This window comes from Dendrobates tinctorius, unplaced genomic scaffold (genome assembly GCF_039654945.1).
Source record: "Dendrobates tinctorius isolate UK_male_01 unplaced genomic scaffold, ASM3965494v1 ptg000367l, whole genome shotgun sequence".
NCBI lineage: Eukaryota > Metazoa > Chordata > Amphibia > Anura > Dendrobatidae > Dendrobates > Dendrobates tinctorius.
The window spans coordinates 4,843,274-4,860,148 of NW_027362033.1; the positions used below are offsets into that span (position 1 = coordinate 4,843,274).

A 16,875-nucleotide genomic window follows, 5' to 3' on the forward strand; every position below is an offset into this window, starting at 1 on the left:
TGATGATTAGACAGGACCATATCTGGAGGTGGGAGGCACTGGATAAGAATGGCGAGGACTCACACGTTCCACCACGGTGTGAAGACAGTCCAAAGGTACGACACTTATATTAACCAAGTTGTATCAGCGCGGGCACAACCATCAGCAACGCGAATAATCAGGTGGTGGCTGCGACCCCCCCTGATCCTCCAATACAAAAGCTGCAGGTGGTAGTGAAGTAAAAACAAAAAGGACCCAAACCACATGGTAAAAATGTTCATTATATATAAAAACAGAACGTATATAAAAATGTAAAATCAGACTGAGTGGCTATAAGAAATCACAGCAGACAAGAGACAACAGCGCACACGGGATCAGACGCAGGAAGATACATGGAGAACATACGGTAGGAGATAAGGCACAAGTCCAACCCCAGATCCGGTGCCACCTCCATCTATAGAGCAATATCCAGAATCCTGACCTGTCACCTCATACATTCTGTCTCTTCTTTATAATATATAGAAAAATACTTATGTCACATGGTCTAGGGCTGATCTTATCTGGACCAATCACAGAGCTGCAGTCATTTATGAGCAGTCACATGATTCCACTGCTCCAATCATAGCTCTGGAGACTTCACTGAATACACTGTTGCCAAAACATGGTCATGAAATACACAGATGATGGGCGGATCCCAGAGGCTCTCCCGCCCCATCTCCCTCCAAGGCACGAACACTATCAGCAGCTCATGAAAATCCTCCCGAGAGCGTCACTTCAGGGAAAACAGTGCAAAATCCAAGAATAGCAGCATAATGCCAGGAACGGGGACCGCACCTTCACAGCGCGGGGCCCCAAAGCGTCAGGTGACCCGCAGGGCCCCCAAAGCATCAGGTGACAACAGGGCCTGAACAGTTAATGTATTGAGGGTCGGCGGTATGGGGGTCTCCAGCCAGCTACCGGCTTCAGCCTCTTTGGCGGTCTCATTTTCCAGGATTGTGGTGGGAGGAAGTCCCAGGGGTGAAAGTAGCCGAAGTTCATTTGTGGCGGCAGCATCGAGGGTAAAACTGAAAGAGGCGGAGGAGGACCTGGAAGAGAAGGACAAGACGTATGACAAGGCTCTGATATACAAGGACTACTCCACCCATCATCTGACATCGTCATATAAGGATCAGATCATCTATCACTCCACTCACCTCCAGAGCTGTGTTCACTTCTACTGGCTACTTAGAGAACTGTCAACTGGAGGATAAGACAACGTAATGACAGACTAATGAGTGCAGCAATGGAGGTGACTGGAGTATAAGACAGGATGTAAACAGCAGAATAGTGAGTGCAGCTCTGGAGGTGATTGGAGAAAAGGACTTTCAGGTGGCTGTGGTGCTGCTGGTGGGAGTAAAGATGTTGGTGTTGGTCGCTCCGACCTCCCCTCTATAAATCCACCCCCCCCCCCCCATGATCACTGACTGTGGGGTGATTACCTGGCGGTCGGATGAAGTAGCCGGGGGTGATGTCGGCACTCAGTAGAGGGCTATCGGTCACAAAGGGCGAAACGTCTGAAACAAAAAATGTCATCAGTATTAAGTATCAGTGCAGAGAACAGCATACATGGGGATCAGGCTGCGGTGGGAGGAGGAGGAGCCGACGACGGGGGGGGGGGGGGGGGGGAGAAGAAGGAGGAGCCGACGACGCAGCGCGGGGGGGGGGGGGGGGGAGGAGGAGCCGACGACGCAGCGCGGGGGGGGGGGGGGGAGGAGCCGACGACGCAGCGCGGGGGGGGGGGGGGAGGAGCCGACGACGCAGCGCGGGGGGGGGGAGGAGGAGGAGGAGGAGCCGACGACGCAGCGCAAGAGTTGGCATGTCATGATGGAGGAGTGACACTTGTGCGTGGTTCTCGGCATCAGGGCTGCAGAGCTTCTCCTCGGTGACATGTTCGGTCACATTCCTTGCTCCCCTGCTCTCCGCCTGCCCAGCGCCCTGTGTGAGGCCATAGTGGAGCAGGTAGCCATACTCACCAGACACGGCGCTGATTTCACTCCCATCGAAGGATATGTAGCCCGGCGTGTAGGCCGCACCTGCACAGAGACACAGAAGTGGTTGTGTCGGCCCAATACTGCGCCTCTGTCCTCCCTCCCGAGCACAGTCATACTACAATTACCCCATAGAAGGGGCAGCGAGGACATCTTACCCTGGCTATAGAGCTCTTGCTCCTGTCTTGGGGGCTGTGACTTGGGGTAAGGTGCAGACGACCGAGGAGCCGCGAGATGAACAACAGAGTCTGGAACATGGGGAAAAGAGCAGATTATAACAAGGATGGGGCAGCACCCAGCAATGTGCAGACCTAAGGTCCACTCACTGCAGGACACAGTCTAAGGATACGGCAGGGGCCGCAGACTGTCAGCTCCTCAGACCACAGCGAGCCGTGTCCAGAGAACAGATAACACACCGTGCGGAGAGAAGTGGTCTTACGCACCTTCCGGCATCTGGTCCTTGGGGGCCTCCACCCCCCAGGCCAGTGCAATGTTGTTCAGCAGGATCTGGGTGTACTTCCGATGGGCCCAATAGTTCCAGTGGACGCCATCACGCCATCGGAAGTTCAGGTCAAAGCGGAAGTGGTAGTGCATATCCAGCACGTCCAGCTTGTGGAAATCCGCCACAGTGGCGCTGAAGAAGTTCCCCTCCACGATGCCCGTCTGCAGGTTGTGTGGGATCTTATGGAACTGGAGACGCAGAAAAGCAAAACAAAGATGAAGGTCATGGAGAAAATTGTACCATAAAAAGGTCTTTACTACAGTGGGAGCTGGTGGGCAACGTGCCCCCCGTGAGGCCTGTATACGGCCATATGGTGGTGGCTTCTGCTGACCGGATATATCGGGCACTTTCAAGCAAACAGGCAATTTTTGTGATGCGACGTCAATCAGGTGTGAACACTAGCCTGCATAACATGGATGAAGTACAGCGCTCTGCCGCCAACATGGCAGCGCGGGGGCTCAGCACTATGGCCCTGTCGAGGTGGGGACAAATCCCACCATCTGTTCTACCCATGGGCTTCCTCTGGGTACTCTGTTCCCCCAGTCCAAAGAAAACCTGATAGGTAATGTAGATTGTGATCCCCGATGGAGACGGCGGTGAGGTCTTCATGTGACATGTAGCCCCTGTCTCCAAGGTCAGACATTGGTGCAGTTACCTCCGGGATCTCGTTCTCCCTGTATCCGACCGGCATGGTCATGGTCCACATGATGAGGCACTGGGGTCTCAGAACCTGCCTGAGGCGCAGGAACAGGTGGTCCAGGTTGGCCTTGTAGCTTTCCAGCTGTTTGTCATTGTACCTGCAGGAGATGAGGACAATGAGGATGTCACCAATACGGGGCGGCAGCGGCGGACACCATGGTGGTGGCGGTCACCTATTGACATCCCAGATGCAGGAGTTTACTATCAGCACGTCCGGTTGGGGGCCGCTCAGAAAATCAGACAGTATGCTCTCCAGGTAAGCAGAGTAGACACGGGTCAGGAAGTAGAAGCGGACGAGATGGTGGCTGCTCCGGTACTGCCGCACTTCTCGGTACGTGATCCCATTGTGCAATTCATTCATTTGGCCGCCCTCTATCAGCGAGTCATTCTCAAATGTGAACTCCCCCTGCGGAGAAGAACAATGGCTCAGCCATGTAGAGGAGGATCGGAGCTCGTGTCAGTGCCCCAAGTGCAGAATAATCAGAAGAACTGGACGACAAAGGAAAATCCATCAGAAACTGCCTCCGCTACATGGTTAATCATCACCGGAAACATCGTAATAAAGGAGAGATCGATAGGAGAAAGTCCAGATACCAATGCATCCATGATGCGGTCTCCTCGCACTATGGTCCAGAGATACTAGATCTTAACATGGCAGCTAAAACTTCTGCACCGGGGTCCCATGGAAGAGCGGAGCACCAAGAGAAGGTGGTCCGTGGGAAGAAGAGGCCACGGACGGGACACCAGTTACATACAGCAAGGCGGCAAACCTATCAGAAACAGCAAACCGTGTCCTGGGAAACATGGGTTACCGGTGCGCGACTGGTTAACCCCAGATGTGGAAGGTATAGTGCAGTGTGAACTGAGGATTATCAGTAGCATACATTCATATTGCTACAGATAAGAATTCATCGAAGTGGTAGAACCAGGAGCGGAAGTCATTGGGAAGGGTTAATCTACCATTTCAATTCTTCAGTTACACAGATAAGGAACCCGGCACAGATGAACACAAGACCACGTTACCGAGGACCTGCCCCAGGCTCGTCAGGAGCGGTGTGTGTCCTTACAGACACGTGCAGCTCCAGGAGGGGGATAGATTATATATAGTCAGGGTCAGACAGGGGGAAGATGAAAGAGTAGTGGGTCTCTGCTGCAGAGAAGGCCCACCACCCTAGGCAGCGACGCGCGTTTATCGGCTCTGCATGTGGCCGGGGCTGATCTCTGTTGATACTTCCCTTAGATATCATGTACCTTTCCGCATTTATCAGTTCAGTAAACTTATTGTATTTTGCGTCCTGCGTTTGAATCCATTTATTGTTCCATCTCTCATGACATTATAACATGTGCGGGCCGCAGAGGAGGGGGCCTAGACAAGCCATGTGTCGTAGCCTGATCGCGCTTCAGACCTGCACTGAACCATCTGTCCTAGATCACGCAGTGCACATAGGCTGCCATTGATCTCGGCCACGCAGATTGCTGAACAGGATGTGCTGCCGCGAACGATGATCATTTCGCCCAACGAGTGGGTGATCAGCAGCCAATCTGCACTGGAAATCTCACAGTGTGAATGGACCTCAAGGCATCCCTCTTCCTAGTCAGTCTAGAGCCGGACCGGGAGCGTGGAGAGAGGCGGGAAGGCTGCGCGGGACGTCGGAACGTGAGAACAACAATATTTGTTATTTTAAAGTCTATTTTTTTTTTTTTTTTTACAGGGATATGGTACCCAAAGCCCAGAGGACAGTCTCCTCTCCTCCGGACCGCGGGTACCATCCGCAAATGTTCTGCTTACTTTTCGTATGGTGTGCACAGCCACATGCAGAAAGTAAGCAGAACAATGCATTCCTATGGGTGCGGGATTGCCGCGATATTAATGAGCATGCTGCGTTTTTTTACCGCAAAAGCAATTCCGCCACGGTAAAAACCGCATGCATGGGATGCTTATTTTTCGCGGCAAAATCGCACGGTTAAAACCGCTGAGGAAACGTGAAAAAACGCCACGTGTGAACTCAGCCTTATAGTCCCTCTGAAGCTGGGTATCCGTTTGGGACCCAGAGACTCTGCCACTATTCACACTAGGTAGGTTTTACCGTTAGTGTAGTAACTGTCTCAAATGGGTACACCTTGCCGTGGTGGGGCAGCTTTATACTTTTTTGATCAAAAGTGTTTACCAAGTACCCTATGTTATTTAATGCACGTGCTTTTTTACTTATTTTCATTAGGGTATATACACACACACACATACATTGTTTTTGCTATTATGGCCAGTGTGAACATGCGTTTACATCATGCAGGTCATTCAAGTCTACTCTAATTCTGTTCGGTTGGGTCATTGGGCTGTGCGCGGTGGGGCTTTTCCCACAAGGAGCTCCCGTTCTTATCGATAGCCCTTTGGCCTCCATACAACATTTTGATCTCGTTTTATAACATTTTTTGTGGAAAGAGCAGAGACCGAGAAGAAAGCGATTCTTGGGCATTAACATTGTTTGTTTTTTTTGGCGTTTAATGTGCGGTGAATATAGTTTTACATCTGGACTGTGGAGACGCAGCATTGTGTCATAATCACCCAGACCACTGTTTATAGCAAACCAAGAAGAGAAGGTTTTCTGCATGTTAAATTCGAAAACTAAGTGTTGATTTCTGGTTGGTCAAGAAAACAGACTGTTTGTGTAAGAGCCTGTAATGGTGACTGTAAGCGGATATTCCATATAACAGTGTGCGCGCTTATCCTAGATCACTAGTGATGTTTGCGGAGGTGCTTCGTTATGTGCATTGTGCTACGGAGCCAGTTTGGTGACTTTGAAAGCAGAGAGGGAAAACCTATGTAAATAATCACGTAATGCTACTTTATCCCATCTCTATTAGAGCGCGAGAGAGAGCAAGCAGCAACCGTTTTACATCATGGCACCATCACGGATCTATCATTCTACAGGAAACAACCTAGGGGTTTTCGGCCCCTGTCCATCACTGAACCCTGGATACATCTGGATAAGCCAGGTTATGATCCTCCGGTCTCCTGGCCTTGTACCTCTATAGACTGTCCTTTTCCTGTGCTTGTCGTTACCTCCTCTCTGTGCGCTTGGCACAGGTGGGGTAACCGACCCTGGAAGATGAAGCCAGATTGTGACCCTTGTATGGCCCGTCATCTCCCTACGTGCCACATGTGGGGTAGTCGGCCCCAGATGCTCTGAAGTCACATCTGCCATTATAACCTGGCTGTAATGGGCACCATCATGGGTGCTGTGCTGGGACTGCTCCACACGGACTGTTACAGGCGCAGCAATAATCATCATTTATTATATGGGCAGATAAGGTGATTTCAGTTTCCATATTTATGTATTGTTTGCTTGTTTGTGCATTTTATGTATTTGTAATCTTTAATCTGAGCACAAGGTCAGGGTTGGACGCCAATCTTTTTGTGGGGGGGGGGCGGCTTTCTTCCACCTTTCGTCCTGTAATGTCGGCGTTTCCCCCGGTGGAGAATGTCACTAATCTGCTGTGTTTGTAGTAGTGGAGAAAAGACCTTGAACTATGTAACATCGCTGCAGATGGCGGAATGTTGTGTAACACATTGGAACAGAAAGATCCCGATGTGTCCGATTACACAGAACGCCCACGAGTCTCCGCAATCTGCGGGATTTTAGATTTTGTCTGAAGCTCCAGGGAATATTTTGTGTGCGAACATTAAAGAGACAGAGTCCTAACACTGCGGTGATTGCATCATGCCGGCCGGGGGTCCGGTCTGTAATGCTACAGTCACACCGGGGTCTCCTCAGCCGGTAGAAACAGTTTAAACTTTGTTACCAATTGACTTTTAACAATGTATCAGCTGCAAACACATGAAACCGGATTATATTAAATTTGGAAAAAGAGGGGATGAGAGCCCCCCAGTTATGACCAAATTGGTTTTCTATTAGAAACAAGATGTATCATGTTAGGTGTGAGTAGAACGTAATTTCATGGTTAAGCCCGAGTGTGGAGGGTTTATATAGAGGGATGGCGGTGTACCGAGGTTAGTCACAACGTAGCACCCGTTTATAGTATTACTGGTAGGAGTTAATTGCTGGGGTAGAAGGAGGAAGGATGGAAAGGGCTCACAGTGATAGTGGAGCTGACCTACAATGCTGACCACAGATACGGCACCAGGTACAGACAGGACACGACAGCACCTTACTAAGGATATCACAGATAAGGAACCAGGTACAGACAGGACACTGGAGCACCTTACTAAGGACATCACAGATAAGGAACCAGGTACAAACAGGACAGTGGAGCATCTTACTAAGGATATCACAGATAAGGAACCAGGCACAGACAGGACATTGGAGCCCCTTACTAAGGCCATCACAGATAAGACAGTGGAGCATCTTACTAAGGACATCACAGATAAGGAACCAGGTACAGACAGGACACAGGAGCACCTTACTAAGGACATCACAGATAAGGAACCAGGTACAGACAGGACACAGGAGCCCCTTACTAAGGATATCACAGATAAGGAACCAGGTACAGACAGGACACTGGAGCCCCTTACTAAGGATATCACAGATAAGGAACCAGGTACAGACAGGACACTGGAGCCCCTTACTAAGGATATCACAGATAAGGAACCAGGTACAGACAGGACACTGGAGCACCTTACTAAGGATATCACAGATAAGGAACCAGGTACAGACAGGACACAGGAGCACCTTACTAAGGATATCACAGATAAGGAACCAGGTACAGACAGGACACAGGAGCACCTTACTAAGGATATCACAGATAAGGAACCAGGTACAGACAGGACACAGGAGCACCTTACTAAGGATATCACAGATAAGGAACCAGGTACAGACAGGACACAGGAGCACCTTACTAAGGATATCACAGATAAGGAACCAGGTACAGACAGGACACAGGAGCACCTTACTAAGGATATCACAGATAAGGAACCAGGTACAGACAGGACACTGGAGCCCCTTACTAAGGATATCACAGATAAGGAACCAGGTACAGACAGGACACAGGAGCACCTTACTAAGGATATCACAGATAAGGAACCAGGTACAGACAGGACACAGGAGCACCTTACTAAGGATATCACAGATAAGGAACCAGGTACAGACAGGACACAGGAGCACCTTACTAAGGATATCACAGATAAGGAACCAGGTACAGGACACAGGAGCCCCTTACTAAGGATATCACAGATAAGGAACCAGGTACAGACAGGACAGTGGAGCATCTTACTAAGGATATCACAGATAAGGAACCAGGTACAGACAGGACACTGGAGCACCTTACTAAGGACCACTTGGAGGTCAGTCTGGAGCTTGTGCCCTCACAGATTCATTCAACTCCAGTGTATGAAATACTGCTGACTACATAATGGGATGTCAGGACACATACAGACACGCGAGCTCATACACAGATCATTGTGATCCGGATCCGCCTGTGATTTCAGTTTTTCATTTCACTTTGGGCTGATTTGTGTTTTCCTGAATGTTCTCACTGAGAACGGAGATCTGATCTGGTTTTCGTGTTCGCTTCATTTGTGGTCCGGATCCATGTTGTCGGCTCTTTTTTTTGTATCGGCATCTTCCAGACGTTCCTGTATCGATCTGGCATTTATTTTTATGGTGTTTCCGGTAATGATTCACAATGTAGCGCAAAACGTATCCACTTTCTTTTTCTCATCTCACCGTTCCCACTTTCTCCATCTATCACTTAATTATCTTAGTACAAAAGTAATCACATAGTAGAGATCTCAGGGGGCTTATCAATGGCCGATAGGATAACAGATCCCAGCTCTGGAGAATCCTGCAGCCTCATCAAGCGTCAGGTTCAAGACAAAATCTGAGGAGCCTCATAGGAAAGAGCGGTAATGTAAGGAGAGGTGGGAAGGGGGCGACAGATGAGGCCAGAAATATCACTGCATTTCATAGATAAAGAGTGTGAAAAGCCTCCTGCCCACTAAGCGAGGACTGGTCCAGGCAGAGGTGCCCCTGTGAGGTTGGGGTCGTGGGGTCTGGTCCAGGAGCTGCGATGCCCCCGCCAGACCTCATCTGTCTCCCCCTCCCATCGCTCGTCTCATTACTGCCAAGATTCCTCAGATTTTGTGATGACGAGGCCGGAGGAGCCTCCAGAGCTGGGACCTGCCATCTTCTCCACCATTACAAGGCCTCGGCCCCTGAGGACTCTCCATCCATCATGATTGTTTCCAATTTTCATATCAGTGCAGATATTTTTACCGCAGAGATTCGATGAGCAGAAACTTTGCTGCTTTCTCTTCCCTGCGATTTGCTGATTATAGCACAAAATTAAGTAAGACGCTCACCGGTCTTCTTTTCAGCTGCTCTTCAGATAGAAACTCGTCTTTCTGCAGAAACTTCACAAGATCTTTATACACCGATCTCTGGACTGAAAGACAAAGTCACAGTGAACGGGAGCAGTCATCACCACGAGCAGCCGGATATGACCCGACTAATGGGGAGAACTGCTCAGACACGAGCCTGGAGCCATCATCACCACGAGCAGCCGACTCTGACCTGACTACTGGGGAGAACTGCTCAGACACGAGCCTGGAGCCATCATCACCACGATCAGCCGACTCTGACCTGACTACTGGGGAGAACTGCTCAGACACGAGCCTGGAGCCATCATCACCACGAGCAGCCGGCTATGACCTGACTAATGGGGAGAACTGCTCAGACACGAGCCTGGAGCCATCATCACCACGAGCAGCTGGATATGACCTGACTACTGGGGAGAACTGCTCAGACACGAGCCTGGAGCCATCATCACCACGAGCAGCCGGCTATGACCTGACTACTGGGGAGAACTGCTCAGACACGAGCCTGGAGCCATCATCACCACGAGCAGCCGGCTATGACCTGACTAATGGGGAGAACTGCTCAGACACGAGCCTGGAGCCATCATCACCACGAGCAGCCGACTCTGACCTGACTACTGGGGAGAACTGCTCAGACACGAGCCTGGAGCCATCATCACCACGAGCAGCCGGCTGTGACCTGACTAATGGGGAGAACTGCTCAGACACGAGCCTGGAGCCATCATCACCACGAGCAGCTGGCTATGACCTGACTACTGGGGAGAACTGCTCAGACACAGCCCGGAGCCATCATCACCACGAGCAGCCGGCTCTGACCTGACTAATGGGGAGAACTGCTCAGACACGAGCCATCATCACCACGAGCAGCCGGATATGACCTGACTACTGGGGAAAACTGCTCTGCAGATTCACAGAATGGTAGAGTTGGAAGGGACCTCCTGGGCCATCTGGTCCAACCCCCTGCTCAAAGCAGGATTCGCTAAATCATCCCAGTCAGATGTCTGTCCAGCCTCTGTCTGAAGACTTCCATTGAAGGAGAACTCACCACTTCTCGTGGCAGCCTGTTCCACTCATTGATCACTCTGTCAAAAAGTTTTTTCTAATATCTAATCTGTGTCTCCTCCCATTCAGTTTCATCCCATTGCTTCTAGTCTTTCCTTGTGCAAATGAGAATAAAGTTGATCCTTCTACAATGTGACAGCCCTTAGATTAGGGAGACAGAGATACACACAGTACATGTAGGATTTTGTCACTTACTGGAGTCTCCGAGGACAACGACAAACTTGTTGTGCAGTAACTGGCGGACATGAACCGAGCGGAAGCCCCCCATAACTGCCCACCGACATCCAGACCCTGAAAGAGAAGAGACCGGGCAGTCACTGACAGCAGCACAGGGTACATCCCCCCCACAGAGCCCGGTATGAGGAGCATTACACGGTCCATCCCCCCCCCACAGAGCCCGGTATAAGGAGCATTACACGGTCCATCCCCCCACAGAGCCCGGTATAAGGAGCATTACACGGTCCATCCCCCCACAGAGCCCGGTATAAGGAGCATTACACGGTCCATCCCCCCACAGAGCCCGGTATAAGGAGCATTACACGGTCCATCCCCCCACAGAGCCCGGTATAAGGAGCATTACACGGTCCATCCCCCCACAGAGCCCGGTATAAGGAGCATTACACGGTCCATCCCCCCACAGAGCCCGGTATAAGGAGCATTACACGGTCCATCCCCCCACAGAGCCCGGTATAAGGAGCATTACACGGTCCATCCCCCCACAGAGCCCGGTATGAGGAGCATTGCACGGTCCATCCCCCCACAGAGCCCGGTATGAGGAGCATTACACGGTCCATCCCCCCACAGAGCCCGGTATGAGGAGCATTACACGGTCCATCCCCCCACAGAGCCCGGTATAAGGAGCATTACACGGTCCATCCCCCCACAGAGCCCGGTATAAGGAGCATTACACGGTCCATCCCCCCACAGAGCCCGGTATAAGGAGCATTACACGGTCCATCCCCCCACAGAGCCCGGTATAAGGAGCATTACACGGTCCATCCCCCCACAGAGCCCGGTATAAGGAGCATTACACGGTCCATCCCCCCACAGAGCCCGGTATAAGGAGCATTACACGGTCCATCCCCCCACAGAGCCCGGTATGAGGAGCATTACACGGTCCATCCCCCCACAGAGCCCGGTATAAGGAGCATTACACGGTCCATCCCCCCACAGAGCCCGGTATAAGGAGCATTACACGGTCCATCCCCCCACAGAGCCCGGTATAAGGAGCATTACACGGTACATCCCCCCACAGAGCCCGGTATAAGGAGCATTACACGGTACATCCCCCCACAGAGCCCGGTATAAGGAGCATTACACGGTACATCCCCCCACAGAGCCCGGTATAAGGAGCATTACACGGTACATCCCCCCCCCACAGAGCCCGGTATAAGGAGCATTACACGGTGATACGCTGTGGGATCAGTCGGAGGTCTGCGCCTCTCGGATTATTCCGGGCTCTGTACACAACATTCCCGGACCCCCATATTCAGAGCCCTCACCTGTGCCCCCCCAGCTCCCACAATGCACTGCACCTATGATTCTTACCTGCAGCTCTCGCAGGGAGTGGAGCACTGACAGCCCCAGTACTCCGGTATTCCCGAGTGAAGGATTACGGAGAGTCCCAGGAGCGATATGCTGTGCAGCGCTCCACGTCCCACACAGTCAGGGAACTAAAAATGTCCGGAGCAAATGTCACAGACGATGGGCGGAGGTAACCCCCTCAGTGCCAGCTGCGTCCTGTCCGGAGATCCCGAGCAATACCCTGCAGAAGAGCACAGAACACAGATATAGGTGAGACGGTCTGCAGAGAAGGAGGAGAGCGCAGAGCTACAGACGAGAGGCCCCACAGCCGGGAGGAGAGCGCAGAGCTACAGACGAGAGGCCTCACAGCCAGGAGGAGAGCGCAGAGCTACAGACGAGAGGCCTCACAGCCAGGAGGAGAGCGCAGAGCTACAGACGAGAGGCCTCACAGCCAGGAGGAGAGCGCAGAGCTACAGACGAGAGGCCCCACAGCCAGGAGGAGAGCGCAGAGCTACAGACGAGAGGCCTCACAGCCAGGAGGAGAGCGCAGAGCTACAGACGAGAGGCCCCACAGCCGGGAGGAGAGCGCAGAGCTACAGACGAGAGGCCCCACAGCCGGGAGGAGAGCGCAGAGCTACAGACGAGAGGCCTCACAGCCAGGAGGAGAGCGCAGAGCTACAGACGAGAGGCCTCACAGCCGGGAGGAGAGCGCAGAGCTACAGACGAGAGGCCTCACAGCCAGGAGGAGAGCGCAGAGCTACAGACGAGAGGCCCCACAGCCGGGAGGAGAGCGCAGAGCTACAGACGAGAGGCCCCACAGCCGGGAGGAGAGCGCAGAGCTACAGACGAGAGGCCTCACAGCCAGGAGGAGAGCGCAGAGCTACAGACGAGAGGCCTCACAGCCGGGAGGAGAGCGCAGAGCTACAGACGAGAGACCTCACAGCCGGGAGGAGAGCGCAGAGCTACAGACGAGAGACCTCACAGCCGGGAGGAGAGCGCAGAGCTACAGACGAGAGGCCTCACAGCCAGGAGGAGAGCGCAGAGCTACAGACGAGAGGCCCCACAGCCAGGAGGAGAGCGCAGAGCTACAGACGAGAGACCTCACAGCCGGGAGGAGAGCGCAGAGCTACAGACAAGAGGCCCCACAGCCGGGAGGAGAGCGCAGAGCTACAGACGAGAGACCTCACAGCCGGGAGGAGAGCGCAGAGCTACAGACAAGAGGCCCCACAGCCGGGAGGAGAGCGCAGAGCTACAGACGAGAGGCCCCACAGCCGGGAGGAGAGCGCAGAGCTACAGACGAGAGACCCCACAGCCAGGAGGAGAGCGCAGAGCTACAGACGAGAGGCCTCACAGCCGGGAGGAGAGCGCAGAGCTACAGACGAGAGACCTCACAGCCGGGAGGAGAGCGCAGAGCTACAGACGAGAGGCCTCACAGCCGGGAGGAGAGCGCAGAGCTACAGACGAGAGACCTCACAGCCGGGAGGAGAGCGCAGAGCTACAGACAAGAGGCCCCACAGCCAGGAGGAGAGCGCAGAGCTACAGACGAGAGACCTCACAGCCAGGAGGAGAGCGCAGAGCTACAGACGAGAGACCTCACAGCCAGGAGGAGAGCGCAGAGCTACAGACGAGAGGCCCCACAGCCAGGAGGAGAGCGCAGAGCTACAGACGAGAGGCCTCACAGCCGGGAGGAGAGCGCAGAGCTACAGACGAGAGGCCTCACAGCCGGGAGGAGAGCGCAGAGCTACAGACGAGAGGCCTCACAGCCAGGAGGAGAGCGCAGAGCTACAGACGAGAGACCCCACAGCCAGGAGGAGAGCGCAGAGCTACAGACGAGAGGCCCCACAGAGAGCGGTATACCCGGCACACGCTCCGCACTCACCGTCCGTTCTCACTTCCGTTATTGCGGTGAATCTCCAGCGCCCCGCCCCCAGCTCTTCCGCCCACTGCAGTGACCCGCCCATTTAGGTGTAGTCTCTGGTGACCACGCCCACACAGCGATAAATAAGGGAGAGTCTAAGTCCACGTGCCGCTAGTAGGGCGGAGCCAACGGGGAAAGGGGCGGAACTAGAGGGCGGGGAAAGCCAAGCACAACATCCTCATGTTTATTTGGTAGGTACTGAAGTATAGCGACTGCCGCGATGGGCGGTAAGAGGGCGGGGACCTCTGAAAAGAACCCGAGCTGGGCGCCACATGTTGTTCCGTGCTGGGACGCCGCGAGGATGGCGGGGGCGGGGCTTAGAGCAGCCGTAGCTCCTCCTCCTCACACGCGCAAAGTTTGAACTTTGTACACAGGAAGTACCAAACAAAAAAGCAGTCAAAAGATCCATAAAACTATGATATTTATTAAATATAATATTAAAACATTATTGGATATGGACACACAGTGTTTGGACAGGGAAAAGGAACAGCATATAAATGAACACGATGGTCATGAAGGGCCAACAAAGCTGCAAACACCCCGCCAGGATAATAGAATGCAGAGCTAGATGGTATAGCTAATACAAGTCAGGAGGTTATATAGAATGTAATATAACAAATCATACAGCAAGTGCTACAATCCTTCATAGGGAGTATACCCTGACAAGGTGCAAATGTGCACCTGCAAAATTAATGTATGGTACACGTCATGAGGTAACATAATAAACTGCATTACTATACCTGAAATACGGGGAGGAGAGCAGCAAGGTCGGTCCTATCCCCGACGCGCGTTTCGGAGTTAAAAGAACTCCTTCCTCAGGGGGCGTGGAGAGTAGTATACCCATCGGGCATTATATTGCACGCCCGCCGGAAGTCATCAAGGCGCGCGCTGTCCGCCATTGGCCAGCTGGTTCAGTGCTACGGCAGAGCCTGAAACACGCGGGCCCACGTGATCCAGCTCTCCGAGCAGAGACCGCCCACCGGCCAACAGACGGACAAAGCGCACGCGCAGAGATGACAGCAGGCTAAAGCGGCCATATTTAAACAGGGCAAAAGATGGGGCAAACAAAAAATAATAATAACAACTGAATATTTTGTGGAATGTGGCGAAATACAGTGTTAAATGACAAACCAGTAGCCACGTAGTATTAGTAACAAATAACCAAGATTTGCACTAAGTCTATAACACTGACCTATAGAAACAGCAAATGGCCAAAGCCACAAGTAAATGGCCGCATAATAGGTGCATATATATGGGCCAATTCAATGAAAAAAGATTGTTTGGCTCATAATTGACCGGATCCAAAACTAAAGCTATAGTATATAGGACCTGGTCTCCATGTAAAAGTGTAATTATCAAAATTAGCAAGATTTGAATACAAAAATTCACTGTATGGCACGATGTAATAAAATCATCAAAATAAGCCACCCACACACAAGAGGTAAATTGTATAGAAAATTACCCCATAGCACGGAATGCCACAAAATACAAAAAATATATACAATATTACAGAGTAATACAAAACACACTGAGCTGTTATATAGCATAGCCAGTAACAGAAACAGTATCACTGCAGTATAACATATATATAGCCCCATAAACACATATTACATGTAAAAATTATGTGTTTAAATACTCTAATAAATGATACAAAAATCTCAGAATTGTGTCAAATTAAATAAGACAACAAAAATATATAGCATCCATTAAGCAGCTTGATGTTGCCAGACGATCTACGAACTCTTTCCACCGTTACGGATAACATCCAGTCATATTCAGAATACTATAATGATAAAAACAGAATTTAAAAACAAATAATAGAACCATAGTGTCCACAAATACCAACTCAAAAGGTAACTACAAATATGGGGCATAAGAAATATTTTCATTAAGGCCACGTGGATGGATGGTGTCCAAAGTCCAAATCCATCTCGTTTCAGACCTCGCCAAGCGATTAGATAATTTGCCACCCCTTATGTTAATATTAAGAGCTTCAATGCCCCTTACTTTAAGGAGTGTAGCATTACATTGATGGAATTGCTTAAAATGCCTGGGTAAGGTCTTTAGACTTAGATCGTCATCACACGTGGCAGCAGCCACTATACCCAGGACATGTTCCCTCGTGCATACCTTTAACTGCCGTGTGGTCATCCCCACATAGATTAGACCACAAGGGCAAGTAGCGTAATAAATCACGTACCGACTGGTGCATGATATATGTTGCTTGATAGAAAATGTCCTGGTACCATCATGATTGGTAAAAAGGGTACTCCTCTCAATATTGGGGCAAGCTATACATCTGCCACAGGGAAAACAACCATTTCTCATTGGTATATCATCCAGAAAAGTACGCAATGGACGATCAACATAGTGACTCGACACCAGCTGATCACGTAAATTCCTTGCCCTTCTAAAAGTAATAGATGGATATTCGGGGAGGAATTTATTCAAAATTGGATCAACCGCAAGGATCGGCCACGCCTTATTCATTGCGTCACGCATCATCTTATGCTGGGGGTGAAAGGAAGTGATGAATCGAACAACATCACTCCCCTCCGTCTTATTGCGCCACCTATATAATAAATCATTACGACTCATATGTTTGGCACGTTGATAGGCCCTCTTAACACTCCGTCTACTGTATCCACGAGATAGAAAACGAGCTTTCAATTCATTAGCACGATATTCAAAATCCATATCAGTGGAACAGATACGACGGAGACGTAAAAACTGCCCCACTGGAATAGCTTTAATAAGATGACGCGGATGGCAAGACGAGGCGTGAAGTAGGGTATTACTAGATGTTTCCTTACGGTGGATGTCCGTCTGGATG

The 16,875-nt window shown here is 51.2% G+C and overlaps 1 protein-coding gene across 3 annotated transcripts; it reads right to left on the bottom strand.

Annotated features, from left to right (window-relative positions):
• Window positions 1-240: 240 nt before the first annotated feature.
• LOC141075714 (PC-esterase domain-containing protein 1A-like) lies at window positions 241-14,113 on the bottom strand. 3 transcript variants are annotated; one of them, XM_073562863.1, is made up of 11 exons: window positions 14,004-14,113; window positions 12,149-12,365; window positions 10,796-10,891; window positions 9,524-9,606; window positions 3,381-3,613; window positions 3,164-3,305; window positions 2,450-2,696; window positions 2,165-2,254; window positions 1,992-2,051; window positions 1,458-1,532; window positions 241-1,064 (listed from the first exon to the last, which is right to left on the bottom strand). In XM_073562863.1, the coding sequence occupies exons 3-11, from the start codon at window positions 10,866-10,868 to the stop codon at window positions 892-894; spliced, it is 1,176 nt and encodes a 391-aa protein (XP_073418964.1). In that variant the 5' UTR covers window positions 10,869-10,891; window positions 12,149-12,365; window positions 14,004-14,113; the 3' UTR covers window positions 241-891. The 3 variants fall into 3 exon arrangements, with proteins under 3 accessions (XP_073418964.1, XP_073418965.1, XP_073418962.1); XM_073562864.1 differs by lacking the exon at window positions 14,004-14,113 and adding an exon at window positions 13,881-13,932; XM_073562861.1 differs by lacking the exon at window positions 14,004-14,113 and adding an exon at window positions 12,487-12,579.
• Between the last annotated feature and the right edge of the window lie 2,762 nt (window positions 14,114-16,875).

Coding starts and splice junctions, on each gene's coding strand:
- LOC141075714 (XM_073562863.1), bottom strand. CDS start 10,868: ATGGGGGGCTTCCGCTCGGTTCATGTCCGCCAGTTACTGCACAACAAG. Junction 3,306..3,380: donor TGCATCTGGGATGTCAATAG/GTGACCGCCACC, acceptor CATCTCCTGCAG/GTACAATGACAAACAGCTGG. Junction 1,065..1,457: donor CTACTTCATCCGACCGCCAG/GTAATCACCCCA, acceptor CTTCTCTTCCAG/GTCCTCCTCCGCCTCTTTCA.